Source organism: Mya arenaria, chromosome 10 (assembly GCF_026914265.1).
Source record: "Mya arenaria isolate MELC-2E11 chromosome 10, ASM2691426v1".
Classification (NCBI taxonomy): Eukaryota; Metazoa; Mollusca; class Bivalvia; order Myida; family Myidae; genus Mya; species Mya arenaria.
In genome coordinates this window covers 3,755,262-3,771,651 of record NC_069131.1, presented here as the reverse complement: position 1 = coordinate 3,771,651, position 16,390 = coordinate 3,755,262, and the positions used below count along the sequence as shown (strand labels likewise).

At 38.5% G+C, this 16,390-nt stretch overlaps 2 protein-coding genes across 3 annotated transcripts; one reads left to right on the top strand and one right to left on the bottom strand.

Moving 5' to 3' along the window:
* Positions 1-3,762: 3,762 nt before the first annotated feature.
* LOC128206378 (C-type lectin domain family 10 member A-like) lies at positions 3,763-12,970 on the top strand. The gene is made up of 5 exons (XM_052908777.1): positions 3,763-3,882; positions 7,593-7,690; positions 9,446-9,536; positions 10,178-10,388; positions 12,895-12,970. Exons 1-5 carry the CDS (start codon positions 3,834-3,836, stop codon positions 12,926-12,928), a joined length of 483 nt encoding a protein of 160 aa, XP_052764737.1. The 5' UTR covers positions 3,763-3,833; the 3' UTR covers positions 12,929-12,970.
* On the bottom strand, positions 11,993-16,196 carry LOC128206377 (uncharacterized). Of its 2 annotated transcripts, XR_008256454.1 has the most exons (3): positions 16,064-16,196; positions 13,279-14,002; positions 11,993-12,394 (listed from the first exon to the last, which is right to left on the bottom strand). XR_008256454.1 is itself a non-coding variant. In XM_052908776.1 (2 exons), exons 1-2 carry the CDS (start codon positions 16,104-16,106, stop codon positions 13,332-13,334), a joined length of 714 nt encoding a protein of 237 aa, XP_052764736.1. In that variant the 5' UTR covers positions 16,107-16,196; the 3' UTR covers positions 11,993-13,331. The 2 variants fall into 2 exon arrangements, 1 of the variants encoding a protein (XP_052764736.1); XM_052908776.1 differs by having other exon boundaries at positions 11,993-14,002.
* Between the last annotated feature and the right edge of the window lie 194 nt (positions 16,197-16,390).

The following is a 16,390-nucleotide window of genomic DNA, read 5'->3' as shown; positions in this document are numbered from 1 at the left end:
GTCTAACTGACATGCTATTATGTCTAACTGACATGTTATTTTGTCTAACTGACATGATATTGTGATAGACTGACATGCTATTAGATGGTTTTGAAAATAAACCTCATTTTGTCATGTAATTAATCATAGTTCCGTTAGTTCCGTGATTATTTGGAATGATAGCAAAATAATGCGAATTATGCATCAAGCGCAACTGAGTCCTTTTAAATGCTGGGGAAGTAGGCATTTTACAAGATGCGATGTCTATATAAATTCAGCAATTTTTGGACTAGGGCACATATGCAATAGTTCATAGTAGTCAAATTCTCCAGGCCGAATACAGGGGTTCACTGACGTAATGTATCCCTACACTGTATTTTGATTGGATGTCCGTCGGCATGGCCGAGGAGTTCCGAATGCGAATTTAAATGATCAAAGTAGTACCAGGTCTGAGCACTATCATTCAATGTTCTGGAACGTGAGAAATAGTCCTAAAGCAGCCTTTGATATTGGATACTAAGCTTCAACTTTTGACAGACACAAAATGCGATTACTGATGAAATTAATGAAGAAAATATGTACTTTGAAATGTGGAACTTATATGCTCAAAGCGTATGATTTTTATCCAATCGACTCATGCAGAAAGGCACCAGATTTATGACTATGGGAGATCATTATTCAATCACTTTCCAAAATGCACTTTACCCGACACTCGTGGATGTACGTATCTATACCGCACGTCGAGTTTTTGTTTATAACTGCAGTAACTTGGGAAGTTCATGCAACTAGTCCTACTTGTGTGTGGTTCTATGTCAAAGACCACTAAATATATTTCCCATATATTCTAGACTGAATTACACACGAAATAACACAGATTTCTTGCGTTTCACGACCACCAACACTTATATTGGATAAAAATTCTACTTGTGTACTATACATTAAACAACGTTAAAAAAAATGTTACTTCACTTTTGAGAAAAATGGTTGAACGTTACCACTTTGTATTCGATAAAGTTACAAAATACCGCGCAGAAATACAAACAATGTGGCGGAAATGTGAACAATAAAAAGTAGATCAAGATCATGTTAAGCAAGTTATTTTTAACCACAAACCATTCAGGTTCCAAACCTACAAACAAAGTAGCCAACAGTCTGATGTGGTATAACCATGATGCTTTGACTCGCTGCTAAGTGGTCATGAAAACACATGTATTTCTTAGTACTCACTTTCAAATTGGTGTAATTTGTCCAAATTGCTCAATCGGACCTCCTCGCCATTTTCCATCTTAGACAACCTCGGATGTATTTTCAATTTAGGAGTAAATCCTAAGGACTTGACATTTAGGAAGATTATTTATGCAATAAATAATACACTTCACTTGGAATCAATCAGAATTTAGTTATACCGGCTTACATCCGGGGTTGTTTTTGATGGAAAATGACGGAGGAGTTAGGATTGTAAATTGCTGTGGCGTAGCTTTAGATACCAGTCGAAACTTACTAATGTACTAGTATATTAGCCTGCTACTTCTTAGTTATTTAGAAACATGTTTATAGTGTTTTCTAATGAATACATACATTTTTGTAGTATCACTTAAGATTTCTGACACAATTTTGAATGGCTTTCCAATATTTACTCTTCATGATTGAAACCGGAATTTGTTCGGGCGCAATTACATTATTTAGATTAATATCAACAAAGGTTCAGTACAAACACTCTCTCTGTATTTTTTTCAGTGGGGCCGTCATTGGAAACGCGATTGGAGTAGTTGGCTGACGACAAGCATGGACATTGAATAATTATTATCGCTTAAATTGTTGTAATATTGCATACGACAAATAAAAACTTGAGGAAAACTTTTGATGATGATGATGATGATGATGATGATGATGATGATGATGATGATGATGATGATGATGATGATGATGATGATAATGATGATGATGATGATGATGATGATGATGATGATGATGATGATGATGATGATGATGATGATGATGATGATGATGATGATGATGATGATGATGATGATGATGATGATGACGATGATGATGATGATAATGATGATGATGATGATAATGATGATGATAACACTGTATACAAAATGTGATTTCCATTTAGAAATATGATTGTTGGTACTTAATTATATTTTAACTAGTAAAGGGGCACAATATATATTCATGCACGTTTTTTTTTTAAATTTAATTGCATGTCTATGCACCAGTCAATTGCAACCACGCCCCCCACCCCCCCCACCCCCAGATCCGGGGGTATACCGGGGATAGCCGGGGAAATGGGCCGTATTTTTACCTTCCAGGTGGCCCCGCAGTGCCAGGTGAATGCAGTGGTTTTGTCTTCTTGCCAAATATAGCGGGAAATCGGCCTTATTTTACCAGCAGTTCGTCCCCGCAGTGCGGAGATTTTGCCCGGGCTTGGCTGGACCGAAAGTCAAAGTCCCCGCTATTTCCCGGACCTGGGGGCCGTGGTTACAATTGAGTGGTGCATTATGTTTAACTCATTTTAATGATAAAAAAGCAAATGATCATTCTCCCAATGAAGCTTAAAGTTTTAACTTTGTACTTTTTAGGCTTGAGCTTTAGCTTTTGGAGTTAAAAACATACTCGTATGTACCAGATTTTGATAGAAAACATACTCGTATGTACCAGATGTTGATAGAAAACATACTCGTATGTACCAGATGTTGATAGAAAACATACTCGTATGTACCAGATGTTGATAGAAAACATACTCGTATGTACCAGATGTTGATAGAAAACATACTCGTACGTACCAGATGTTGATAGAAAACATACTCGTACGTACCAGATGTTGATAGAAAACATACTCGTACGTACCAGATGTTGATAGAAAACATACTCGTATGTACCAGATGTTGATAGAAAACATACTCGTATGTACCAGATGTTGATAGAAATCAGTTTGTGATAATGATTAATTAACAAAATATTTTCAAGATTGTTCAGAAGTACGAATAAGTAACAGTTAGCGTATATTCACAATAAATAAACTTATAAAAACGGCTATGAAAGAGAAAACTCGTTTAACCTGAAAAGTTCCTGGAAGCTCTGCTTGTAAACTCAATTGAAATATGGGTAATCAGATACGCAATACATAATACTTAATGTGGGGTTCTCCCTTTGCTACTGCTCTAGCATTGAATAAGCTAAATTGACGAAATGTACCCAGTAACATTGAGTCCACCTCTTGGTACGCTATGTTATTTCCCTCTGCATTGATATGTTTTATAATTGTTGCGACAAGTGTGAAATTATATGCTTATAAACTTACCTGAAATAAACTCGTGTTTTCACTGACCGTTCTAAGGCGGCGATGCCATCATTTATTAATGACGCTATTCTGCCGCGTGCGTGGCCTGTTTCTGGCGAATGTACGCTTGTGTCTCTCGTTAAGTGTCGTATGGACCCTTGCCTCGTGCATCTAAACATAGTTTATTTTTACAATTGATATCGCAGAACCTTTAGAGGTGATTGCAAGATGTGTACACAGTCAATGTCGTCATTCGTCCGTCGTTTACTTTTTCTAGGTACGACTTGATAACGTGTTGACCATATAACCACTGTATACAGGTAAACCATTGCGCGGATATCAGAACCTGTTATTTCTTATGTTTGAAATGAGTATACTCCGTAAATGATGGGCAAGTGATTATGGATTGTCACACAAGTAACCTTTGTAAAAATTGAGAATTCTTTTCCAAATCAACTGGCGAACTCAGATAAGATACGTGTTCTAGATGATAAGTCGTAATGATGTATATATCGTAACTGTTAGTTATTTTCACTGTCTAAGCTTTAACGTGTGCGAAAACATAATGCTTGGAGGCACATTTATTCTCGGAGTACTTCTGGTCCTTATACCAGGTAAAAGGCAGACATACATTAGATTCAATAAAATATAAAATCACACTAGCTTGTATTGGTAATTATAGGCTTGTTTTGAGGTAATATTTTATATGCCGATTTTATGCCGATTCTAGGACCATCTGGCGTGGATTATCGCCACAATATCCAGTTTAATTTTGTAAATTTATATGTTATAGTCTTGTTTTTGACATCCAGAAACTGCCAATAATGTCAGCAGACAATGTTACTCAAATGCATGGTGTGCAGCGGTTCTACAGTCGCTCGACATTTTGAACAGTCAATATATTAAATCTGATTGAAATTAAATTTCCGATTATTTCTGTGTCAAGATTGACCCAAATGTCCCACACATATTTATGTGTAATGGTTCAAAGTTTACGAACAGGCCGGTATAACATCAATTGTATGCTTTGTACTTCAGACATTTCAGGGTTGATCGTATTTTACATGCTTTTAAACTGGCAAATGCCTTGATTAAAAGTGAGTTTATTATTCTCGATTATTGATTATTAAGGTTATCGCCAAGATATCGTTTCTGTTAAAGAATAAAGTCGATATTTATAACATCGTATCCCACGGTTAAGTGACGTCATGACTATTCCATCAGGGGCAGTGTTACTAACAGTCTCAAGTTTGAGTCCTGGGGCAATGATTACTAACAGTCTCAAGTCTGAGTCCTGGGGCAATGATTACTGACAGTCTCAAGTATAAGTTCTAGGGCAATGATTACTAATAGTCTCAAGTCTGAGTTCTGGGGCAGTGATTACTAACAGTCTCAAGTCTGAGTCCTGGGGCAGTGATTACTGACAGTCTCAAGTCTGAGTCCTGGGGCAGTGATTACTAACAGTCTCAAGTCTGAGTCCTGGGGCAGTGATTACTGACAGTCTCAAGTCTGAGTCCTGGGGCAGTGATTACTGACAGTCTCAAGTCTGAGTCCTGGGGCAGTGATTACTGACAGTCTCAAGTCTGAGTCCTGCGGCAATGATTACTAATAGTCTCAAGTCTGAGTCCTGGGGCAATGACTACTAACGGTCTCAAGTCTGAGTCCTGGGGCAATGATTACTAATAGTCTGAAGTCTGAGTCCTAGGGCAATGATTACTAACAGTCTCAAGTCTGAGTCCTGGGGCAGTGATTACTGACAGTCTCAAGTCTGAGTCCTGGGGCAGTGATTACTGACAGTCTCAAGTCTGAGTCCTGCGGCAATGATTACTAATAGTCTCAAGTCTGAGTCCTGGGGCAATGACTACTAACGGTCTCAAGTCTGAGTCCTGGGGCAATGCTTACTAATAGTCTGAAGTCTGAGTCCTAGGGCAATGATTACTAACAGTCTCAAGTCTGAGTCCTGGGGCAATGATTACTAACAGTCTCAAGTCTGAGTCCTGGGGCAATGATTACTAACAGTCTCAAGTCTGAGTCCTGGGGCAATGATTACTAACAGTCTCAAGTCTGAGTCCTAGGGCAATGATTACTAACAGTCTCAAGTCTGAGTCCTGGGGCAATGATTACTAACAGTCTCAAGTCTGAGTCCTAGGGCAATGATTACTAACAGTCTCAAGCCTGAGTCCTGGGGCAGTGATTACTAACAGTCTCAAGTCTGAGTCCTGGGGCAATGATTACTAATAGTCTCAAGTCTGAGTCCTGGGGCAATGATTACTAACAGTCTCAAGTCTGAGTCCTGGGGCAATGATTATTAACAGTCTCAAGTCTGAGTCCTAGGGCAATGATTACTAACAGTCTCAAGTCTGAGTCCTGGGGCAATGATTACTAACAGTCTCAAGTCTGAGTCCTGGGGCAATGATTACAAGTCTGAGTCATGGGGCAGTGATTACTAACAGTCTCAAGTCTGAGTCCTAGGGCAATGATTACTAACAGTCTCAAGTCTGAGTCCTGGGGCAATGATTACTAATAGTCTCAAGTTTGAGTCCTGGGGCAATGATTACTAACGGTCTCAAGTCTGAGTCCTGGGGCAATGATTACTAACAGTCTCAAGTCTGAGTCCTGGGGCAATGATTACTAACAGTCTCAAGTCTGAGTCCTGGGCCAATGATTACTAATAGTCTCAAGTCTGAGTCCTAGGGCAATGATTACTAATAGTCTCAAGTCTGAGTCCTGGGGCAATGATTACTAATAGTCTCAAGTCTGAGTCCTAGGGCAATGATTACTAATAGTCTCAAGTCTGAGTCCTGGGGCAATGATTACTAACAGTCTCAAGTCTGAGTCCTGGGGCAATGATTACTAATAGTCTCAAGTCTGAGCCCTGGGGCAATGATTACTAATAGTCTCAAGTCTGAGTCCTAGGGCAGTGATTACTCATAGTCTCAAGTCTGAGTCTTGGGGCAATGATTACTAATAGTCTCAAGTCTGAGTCCTAGGGCAGTGATTACTAACAGTCTCAAGTCTGAGTCCTAGGGCAGTGATTACTAACAGTCTCAAGTCTGAGTCCTGGGGCAATGATTACTAACAGTCTCAAGTCTGAGTCCTATGGCAATGATTACTAACAGTCTCAAGTCTGAGTCCTGGGGCAATGATTACTAACAGTCTCAAGTCTGAGTCCTAGGGAAATGATTACAAACAGTCTCAAGTCTGAGTCCTGGGGCAATGATTACTTACAGTCTCAAGTCTGAGTCCTGGGGCAATGATTACTAACAGTCTCAAGTCTGAGTCCTAGGGCAATGATTACTAACAGTCTCAAGTCTGAGTCCTCGGGCAGTGATTACTAACAGTCTCAAGTCTGAGTCCTGGGGCAGTGATCACTAACAGTCTCAAGTGTGAGTCCTGGGGCAGTGATTACTAATAGTCTCTAGTCTGAGTCCTAGGGCAATGATTACTGACAGTCTCAAGTCTGAGTCCTAGGGCAATGATTACTGACAGTCTCAAGTCTGAGTCCTAGGGCAATGATTACTGACAGTCTCAAGTCTGAGTCCTGGAGCAATGAGTACTAACAGTCTCAAGTCTGAGTCCTGGGGCAGTGATTACTAACAGTCGCAAGTCCAAGTCTAGACTCAGACTCACAAAAGTATTTTATAAGGGAGGAAAAAAAACATATTCTTTTTTTTTATTCCATCTCTTTTACATAAATGTATGTAAATAATAGAAAAAAATTCAAACAGTAATAAATTTCAGCACATTTTACCATTAATGCTCTGATAAAAGGAAATTTGCAATGAAATGAAGTTTTGTCAAAATGGGTATAGAGTCTGAACTCAGACTTGAGACTGTTCGTAATCACTGCCCCAGACTCAAGACCCAATATGCCAAAACTTCATTTCGTTGTAACTTTCCTTCTAGCAAAGCATTGATGGTGAAATTTGCTGAAATTTGTAACCATTTGAATGTTGTTTTATTAGTGACATATATCTTTGTAAAATAAATCAAATAAAAATGTTTTTTGAGTCTGAGTCTAGACTTGGACTTTCAATCTTGAAGAGACTGTTCGTAATCATGGCCACAGAACACGGTATTAAAATAGGCAATGACGTCATTACCTCTTGCGGTTCATGCAATATGAATGCCTAGTGTTTTCTTTAAAATAGCATTACGAGTAAACATACTTTTAAACTGGCAAATTCCATGATTTAAAATCCGAGCGCAGATATGTACATTTGAGATTAAGCAACTGCTGATTAATGCAAAACGCCCTTAGTTACACACATGTTTATAAATTAAAGTATCAGTCTAAGAATGACTATGCCCCTATATCTCCCAGATCCCAGCCTGGCCACTGACTGTCCGGATGGCTGGATGGCGTTCAACGCTTCATGCTACTTGTTTGCACACGACAATATGCACTACGTAGAAGCAGAGGTAAGAATACTTTATAATTTGTAATTTCTCACCCAGGAAGATTCTTGAAAAAATACTAGGCCGTAGTAAACCAGCGGGATAACTAGTGTCCAAATGGTTGGAAATTTCGCCATATAGTAGAGATTGTTTTTGTTTTAATTGTCGTTGGGTTAATCCTGAGTCAGTGCAGATTTTCGAAGGGAATATTATAGCCATACACAGTATTACGTTAGAGGGGGCGTAACTTAATTAGGGGCGTCATCTTTTGACAATCGAAATTTATTTGGTTGAAAGTGTTGGAAGTAAACAAATATGCCCGAAATGCACAATTTCGGATTAGAAATTGGGGGTGGGGGTGGGGGGTGGGGGGTCATAAGTACAATGATTTGGGTCCATATACATAATTTCGAGGTCACAGCAAACGGCATCATGACGTTACGGCGTTCTTCCAACACCTTCAATGAAACATCATGAGGCTCACAAAGGAACTCAAAGACGACAGTTGGATGACTACTTTATGCACCAGTCAATTGTTACCACGACATCCAAGGTCTGGGGGTATACCGGGGATAGCCGGGTAAATGGGCCGCGTTTTTACCATCCCGGTGGCCCCGCAGTGCCGGGTGAATGCGGTGGTTTTGTATTCGCGCCAAATATAGCGGAGAGTGTGCCTGACTAAGAGTCCCTGGGGGCATTTGGCGGGGAAATGACCATCAGTTAGTTCCCGCCGGGCGGGGGTTTCACCTTGGCTTGGCTAGAGCGAAAGTCAAAGTCCCCGCTATTTCCCGGACCTGGAGGGGCCTTGGTTACAATTGACTGGTGCATTAACAACGAGATCAATTGTCATGCAGATAATAACAACCTTTGTGCCTGTGCGATCGAAGAAGTTCTGCATTTTGGTTTAATAAGATGGCGTTGAGGTGTCATGCGTATTTATAGTTTTATCTTCGTTTAATTTAACTTGTTACGTATCGCGTTTGAACGACTCGGTAACTAGTTCAATCTGCTGACGTAACGTTTGAACGACTCGGTAACTGGTTCAATCTACTGACGTAACGTTTGAACGGCTCGGTAACTGGTCCAATCTACTGACGTAACGTTTGAACGGCTCGGTAACTAGTTCAATCTACTGACGTAACGTTTGAACGGCTCGGTAACTAGTTCAATCTACTGACGTAACGTTTGAACGACTCGGTAACTAGTTCAATCTACTGACGTAACGTTTGAACGACTCGGTAACTAGTTCAATCTACTGACGTAACGTTTGAACGGCTCGGTAACTAGTTCAATCTACTGACGTAACGTTTTGCTATTTTTGATATAGTAAAAAAAAACTTGATGATGATATTTGAAGACTGATACAATTCAGCCCAACGTAACACAGACTCTTAAAAAATATAATTACAAATCGATTTAAATCAACTTAACAAAGCGCTATTTGAAGAGATAAAAACAATATTAGCGATAATTTGGCCCTTTATAAACTGTAGAATTTGTAGCCACGTAGGTATTAATTGAAAAAAAACAAAACCATGTCCATGGCATGTATAAAGGTAAATATCAAATTAATAGCTAGGTGGCTATAACTCCCTCAGTTTAAAGAGCGCAAAACTATCGCTAATATTGTTTTATTTGGCTTCGCTCACTCCGCCCATTCTTAATCATTAAGATTTTAACTCGTGTTATCTAACTATAACTTATAAGAGTAGGCGGATTCAGCGCAGCATATATTGTATTCTTATACCGTTATTCGTTATTTTTTATCGCCCGTATCAGAAATACTGCGAGCACCTTCACTCCCACCCCGTGCGTATCGATTCACAGGAGGAGAGTATATTTCTGACCAGCTTTCTGGCCGACATCAAAGGTAACTTTAAATGGAAACTTTTAGCATTTGTCACATAATCAAAATAGTTTATAGAAAACTCATCTCGAAGACGAAATGATCGTAATTTGAAAAAAGTAAAACAGAAAATTACGAAATTCGATCGGTTGAGTTGATATTATCCGAACTCGTATGATAGTAATCAGACTTTGTATCTTCAAATTCCAAATGTATTGAATACACTGAGGTGTTCGTAGTCACAATTAATTACTGGATATATAATCTCCCTTTAAATCATATATAATAAATGTAATGCTGAAGTTGTTTTTGTAAGGTGTTCTTTAATATGATCTTGACCATAAAAAGGGTATTTGAAGTGCCAGTAAAAAAACGTTATTTTGTGAGAGAGGTGGTGAGAAAATTTGACAACGAAATTAGCGAAACTTTATAATCTTTTCCGAAGTATTGATCTTTCATCGTATTTGACAAACTTTTTATTTTACACTAAGACTTGCTTTTATACTGTTTTCATGTTTATGAAAATGTCAAATCCTCTTTCACATCTGTTATTTTCATTGTTTGTGATAAAGGTCCTTAATGCCCTTAATAAGGCTACCGGATGGTAAGCCGGGGCCCTTATGGACGTTGATGTAACAATCATATAACAGGTGTACATGCTTCAGATCCCTACCACTGGATTGGACTGAACGATGACGTCATTGAGGGTCTGTGGAAGTGGCACGACACGGACAAGGTCCCGACGTTTACGAACTGGTATCCCGGGCAACCGGACGGGCATAGAAACGCGAACTGTGCCATTATCCACGCCTCACTGCATTATAAGTGGAGCGACCAGGGCTGCCAGGAGAGCTACAAACCTCTCTGCGAGAAAGTGTCAGTATATACAGATTTCCATCGACACGAGAATGTGTCAGTTTATTGTTCAGAACCTTGTTTGGTATTTGCACTTATTTGAGGGTCAATGAACGTCTAGGATTTGCCAAATTATCTTTAGTGTATTTTCATATAGATCATTATTGATCAACTATTACGTATTTGACGAAATACAGAGACAATCGTGGTATCAATACCAGACAATTGAAGACAATATATGCCAGAATTCGATCAATATCAACAAAACTTGCCTAATATGAGTTTCGTCCGTTTTGATTGGTTAAAAAACCCGCCTAATGTAGGATTTGAGAAATGAGTCATTTTCATTGACAGTGAAACTCGCCTTATATGAGAAGTACGCTGGAAATTAATTTTAAAGGTAGCCATTTTGTTTTCCGTTTCCGACTATTTGAAAATGTTGGGCAGACACCATGAATTTGATTTTGTCCTCGGTCAGCTGTATTTGCATTCGCCCTTTTGGGCTCAGGCAAATACAGCCAACCTCGGAAAAATAACTAGGCCAATATGAAAACACCTAATTAATAACATTATAATAATGACGGTGGGGTCATTCATATTTTTGTCGCAAACTGTGAGTCAATATCCGGATCGTCACTGTGATGTCTGCTCATACTTCGGAAATCTTTAATAGATAGTTGGGCTGCGGTAAAATCAGGGTGATTTATGTGTCATCAGTGTGTGTATACCACGTGATAAATTGCTACATCGGAAGGCAACATTTTACTTCGAATGAAGACTTTAATTAACAAAGTTTACTTCACTGTTTCTTCACCATTGTAAATGAAATATAGCGCAGTCTACTCTCCATACGGAGCCCCGCCTTCGGTCCTTTACTAGTATTTGATTGAGCGTATAGTTTCATAAAACACTTCGACAAGTTTTCGACAAACCTTTCTATAAAACTGCCGTCCAGAAGGAGAACGGTTCCACAAATCAGAATTTTGTGAATGTTATAGGACGTTACGCCTTGTAACGCTTCCTTCTGTAACGGTTCCACAAATCAGAATTATGTGAATGTTATAGGGCGTTACGCCTTGTAACGCTTCCTACTGTAACGGCTCCACAAATCAGAATTATGTGAATGTTATAGGGCGTTACGCCTAGTTACTCTTCCTACTGTAACGGTTCCACAAATCAGAATTATGTGAATGTAATAGGGCGTTACGCTTTGTTGCTCTTCCTACTGTAACGGTTCCACAAATCAGAATTATGTGAATGTTATAGGGCGTTACGCCTTGTTACTCTTCCTACTGTAACGGTTTCACAAATCAGAATTATGTGAATGTAATAGGGCGTTACGCCTTGTTACTCTTCCTACTGTAACGGTTCCACAAATCAGAATTATGTGAATGTTATAGGGCGTTACGCCTTGTTACTCTTCCTACTGTAACGGTTCCACAAATCAGAATTATGTGAATGTTATAGGGCGTTACGCCTTGTTACGCTTCCTACTGTAACGGTTCCACAAATCAGAGTTATGTGAATGTTATAGGGCGTTGCGCAGTGTTACACTTTTTTTAAAGTAACTGTTCCAAAACTTTACACACATTTTCTTCATGTATTCATATGGCAATATACCGTGTTACACAACTGTTAAGTTGACATTGCATATGTCACAGAAGGCAGAAAGAAATAGATATTTATAAAAAAACAAAAATACATTTTCTTCCATTTTTTTTACCTTTTCCTAAACATCCATACATCGGAATTCCATGCATGTTACAACGCGATATACCTTGTTACACCAGGGTCATGATGTTACATGATTAACATTAAACAGAAGAAAACGATTCGATTTAATAGCATCATTTGCACCAAGTTACGTTTTGTACTGTTTTATTTTAAAAAGGTTCGACAAATCGAAATTCCATGCATGCTACAGGGCGTTACATATTGTTTGAACCCTTGTTACGTTGACGTACCATTAGTGACAGAAGGCACAAAAAGAACGTCCGATGTTTCAAATCACTTGGTTATGCTTGGTACTGAAACATAAATCCGCAAATCAGATATCAGACTGATCAGATTTTTGTCATACACGTATAATGAATATATCGTTATAGTAATTTTCCGAGTTATGCACCAGTCAATTGTAACCACGGCCCCTCCAGGTCCAGGGAATAGCGGGGACTCTGATTTTCGGTCCAGCCAACCCCGGGGACGAACAAATGGTAAAATCCCCGCAAAATGCCCCCACACCCCAGGGACTTAGGTAAGGCCTATTCCCTGTCATATTTAAAGCGAAGACAAATCCACCGCATTCACCCGGCACTGCGGGCCACCTGAAAGGTAAAAACACGGCCCATTTTCCCGGTGTACCCCCGGACCTGGTGGGGGGGGGGGCGTGGTTACAATTGACTGGTGCATTACTTTATCAAATATCTTCCACTGATTTCAACACTGTTACATGCTTGCTTATCTCGTAATATAAACATAGTGTCAGTACAACCACATTTTCTGTATTTTAAAAAAACTATTTTTTCAGCGGACTTGGTCACGAGGTTGAAGTAGTCGGCTAGCAGAATGCATGGATATTAACTAAGTACTGTCGACTGAAGTGTAATTTCAATGCCCATGAGAAATAAAAAATAATCTGGAAAAATACTTTTGCTCTACATTTGATTGTGACCCTCAATTTACGTTGTTTTACCTGTGACAAGATTTAGCAATACCATTCATGAACTGAGTATAGTTGTGATGAGGAAACAACAATCAACATTTACATTTCCTTAACATCGAATATACGAAACAATAATTAGTATTTTACAAACAGTAAATACTCCTTACTTATGAAAGAATGTGTAGGTTATGAGTTTTGAAGTCATAGGGTCATATATTATAATTATTATACATATAAATGTATACGTACGCTATAAAAAAATATGTACATCGTTTGTTTCATATTTGACATGAATCTATTGTTCATGCGTCTTCAATAGAAGGCACGTCGTTAATGTTTGTAATAATGCCTCGTCTTTGGAACTCGGTCAGTGCCTTCATTCTGCAGAAGTTGATCAGCGCTCTCTGCGTAACAAACCCGAGACTTTTGGGCTCAAGCCAGCTCCGCCGGTCTGTTCCGGCATTTATGCCCAGGATTCGCTTCTTCCTTTTCTTTTCAACTCGAACCCGCGCGACAGCAAAATCCAAAGTATAGAGGCATGAAACGGCTTCTAAACTAGCGCTTTCCTTTGAAATCGCGATCATTCCGAAGTGGATCGTGCCGGAACTTAGTTCTTCCCCAAATGTGAACTCGAAGATATTTACATCAATTTCTTTTGCAAACCGAATTCCGCTGATTTTAGCGTAAATGTTTTTCCCATTTATCGTAAATCTCTCACTAATTTTGTGCAAGAGACTGTCCAGCTCAGACGAGGCGATTCCGTTAAAATCCTGAACATCACAGGTTTCATTCCACCGGGTAAAATACTCGTTCTGAAGCTTTTCTTGTAGCTGTTCAGCCTCGGTCTTGCAGATCTTCACAGCTTCCATTGCTGAACTGATGTGAGCTCTCGCCGAACCAGTGCTCGGAGTTTCGGTGCCGTTTTCAATGGAGTGGAAATAGATCGGGGAATGGGTGGGATCAATTTGAAAGCCTGCAATATTTAATAAATACATGTTTTTGCAAAGGCTGCCTGGTAGAGAACCTTGCACTGGCGTAGCTCGACGAAGGCACTTTATAGGCCCGAGTAAAAGTTAAACAAATGCAATTAAACCAGTAAGTTACTTTTTTAAAATTTCAATATATATGATGGAAAAGCACCTGAGCATATCCTTTATTGAAAATCGCGGGGAGCATGTCCCCAAAACCACCCTAGTCAACCGGCCCTGCACATCAATTCTGGTCTAGCTACGCCCTTGCCTTGTGTCACGTACGTAAATATCAGAAAAGAAATTTGTGATTGCGATAAAGCAGAAATTCGCAAATAGCCACTTTTTTATGCTTTCTTATCATATAAAAATCTATGACTATTTCTCTATAGTATGTTTGATGCGTTTTGGGAACAACAAATTCTTCACTGTGATGTCCGCTCATGCTGTGGATACCTTACATTTTCAGTTGGGGTGCGGTAAAATCATTGTGATTCAGAGGTTTTTGTAATGCAGCGTATTGTTTATTAAATTATTAAATTAGTTATTTTCTCAGGCACCGCCGCATCCGTTTCTTTATACCGCTCTAGTTTTTCCGATTCGATCTTTTTTTCTAATTTTACAAATCACATTTTTTTCATTCTTAAATCAACTGATTTTTAGTGAAGTGTAACCTCAAAATCAGTCTGGACTATTGAAGCGCAGTCAGCTGTTTTATGGCGGTCAAGATCGATATTGCAAGATAGTGATTTAAAGTGAAAGTAGAAATACCGCAACAACAAAAGTTCGTTTTTGGATAAATACACGTCTTACTCAACGAGTTCACAACGGTAGGGAAGATATTTCAAGCTACTCTGTGTAATGCATGGGCATGTTTGCATGTCGGTCTGTATTTAACGTGTTTTAGCGGGGGAATTTTCGTAGTTATTGAACCTCTTCATTGTTTCGTAATTGGCGTTTTCAGTGTTGAGTCTGCGCATTTCGTCTGATTATGTTAGAATTGTATCAATATCTGGCATAAAAGTTGCATTTTTCTTGTAGCTTAGTCTTTTACCTTTTTGGAAGTGTAAAAATAAAGCATTTTGTCTATATTGAAATATTTTACATTGTTAAGGGCAACTGTGGTTTTGGGGATTTCTGGGGACGTGGGGACCTTGTCTTTTATATATATAATGATATTTTTCAAGTTATACTCTTAGAAATTTATTGAAATGTCTTATTATCAATTTTAATTATTTTTGTTGAATTGTTGAAACCGGACACTGGGTTTTATACACACTTACCCTCGAAACCGGACACTGGGTTTTATACACACTGACACTTGGATCACGTTACAAGAGTACTTGTTCAGTTCAAACTTTAAGTACTGGTTCGACTTTTAACAAATACATGAAACCTAGTCATTAATTCGTTTCTTTCGATAAATGAAAGCTTAAATGAAGTGTTAAAATGTAGTTCAGATTACTTCATTTTATTGATCTTCAGCCTGTTAATAATACGTACAAACATTCAGTCTTTCATTTTCGTTTAACAATATTTCACCATATTTAATTTTAACCTGAGGCAGCAGTAAATACTAATATCATTTATATTTAACTCATGAAAAACGCCAGTTAAAACGACTAACTTAAACGGGTTTCTTTAATAGGTAAAGCTGTATGTGAGGCCGCATTGGTTTTAAATCCAATTATTTTTGTTCTATAAAGTCGACAAATAACATGCATGTGTAGATCATTAATCTTTGCATTAGAATATATGGCGCTGTTAGAGTTTTTGTTGTCGATACCTTTCACTTGCCGTAGTAATCTTCTTGTCTCTAGTGCGCTAGAAGTCTCCCCGTATGTATTCTCTTAGGAAATAGAGTCCATCTATTTCATATTTCAAACGTAAAAAGTAGGTTTGAGTAATAATGTGTTATCAGATCTAAATACTCAAACAGAAAGTTACGAATCAGGTTAGTATGAGACCGTGTGCACAACACTCGTATCAAGAACAGATAAATCATCGAAGCTAAGTCTAAGAAGATGCAGGAAGAAATACATTCATATTCACGATTGTCTACATACCAGCTTCTCTGCTTCTATCATATCTTGTCGATGAAGTACCCATTTCGATATCCTTCAATTTAATACTGAGATATGCACAATAAAACTTTTATCTGTTTTTTTTTTTAAATTCTTTCTGAAAGAATAATTATAAAGTTCGTATAAATAATTTTCGAAAGTCGAAAATCCCAAGCTTACTTATTATAGCTACAGAAAACCAGTTATATAATATTCCTATTTTAAGACAACTTTTCAAATTTTCTATTAAAAGTCAAGCTTATTCCGTTCGATAGTAGAAAACTCCACGCTTACTAATTATAGCTATGGAAAACCAGTTATATAATGTAA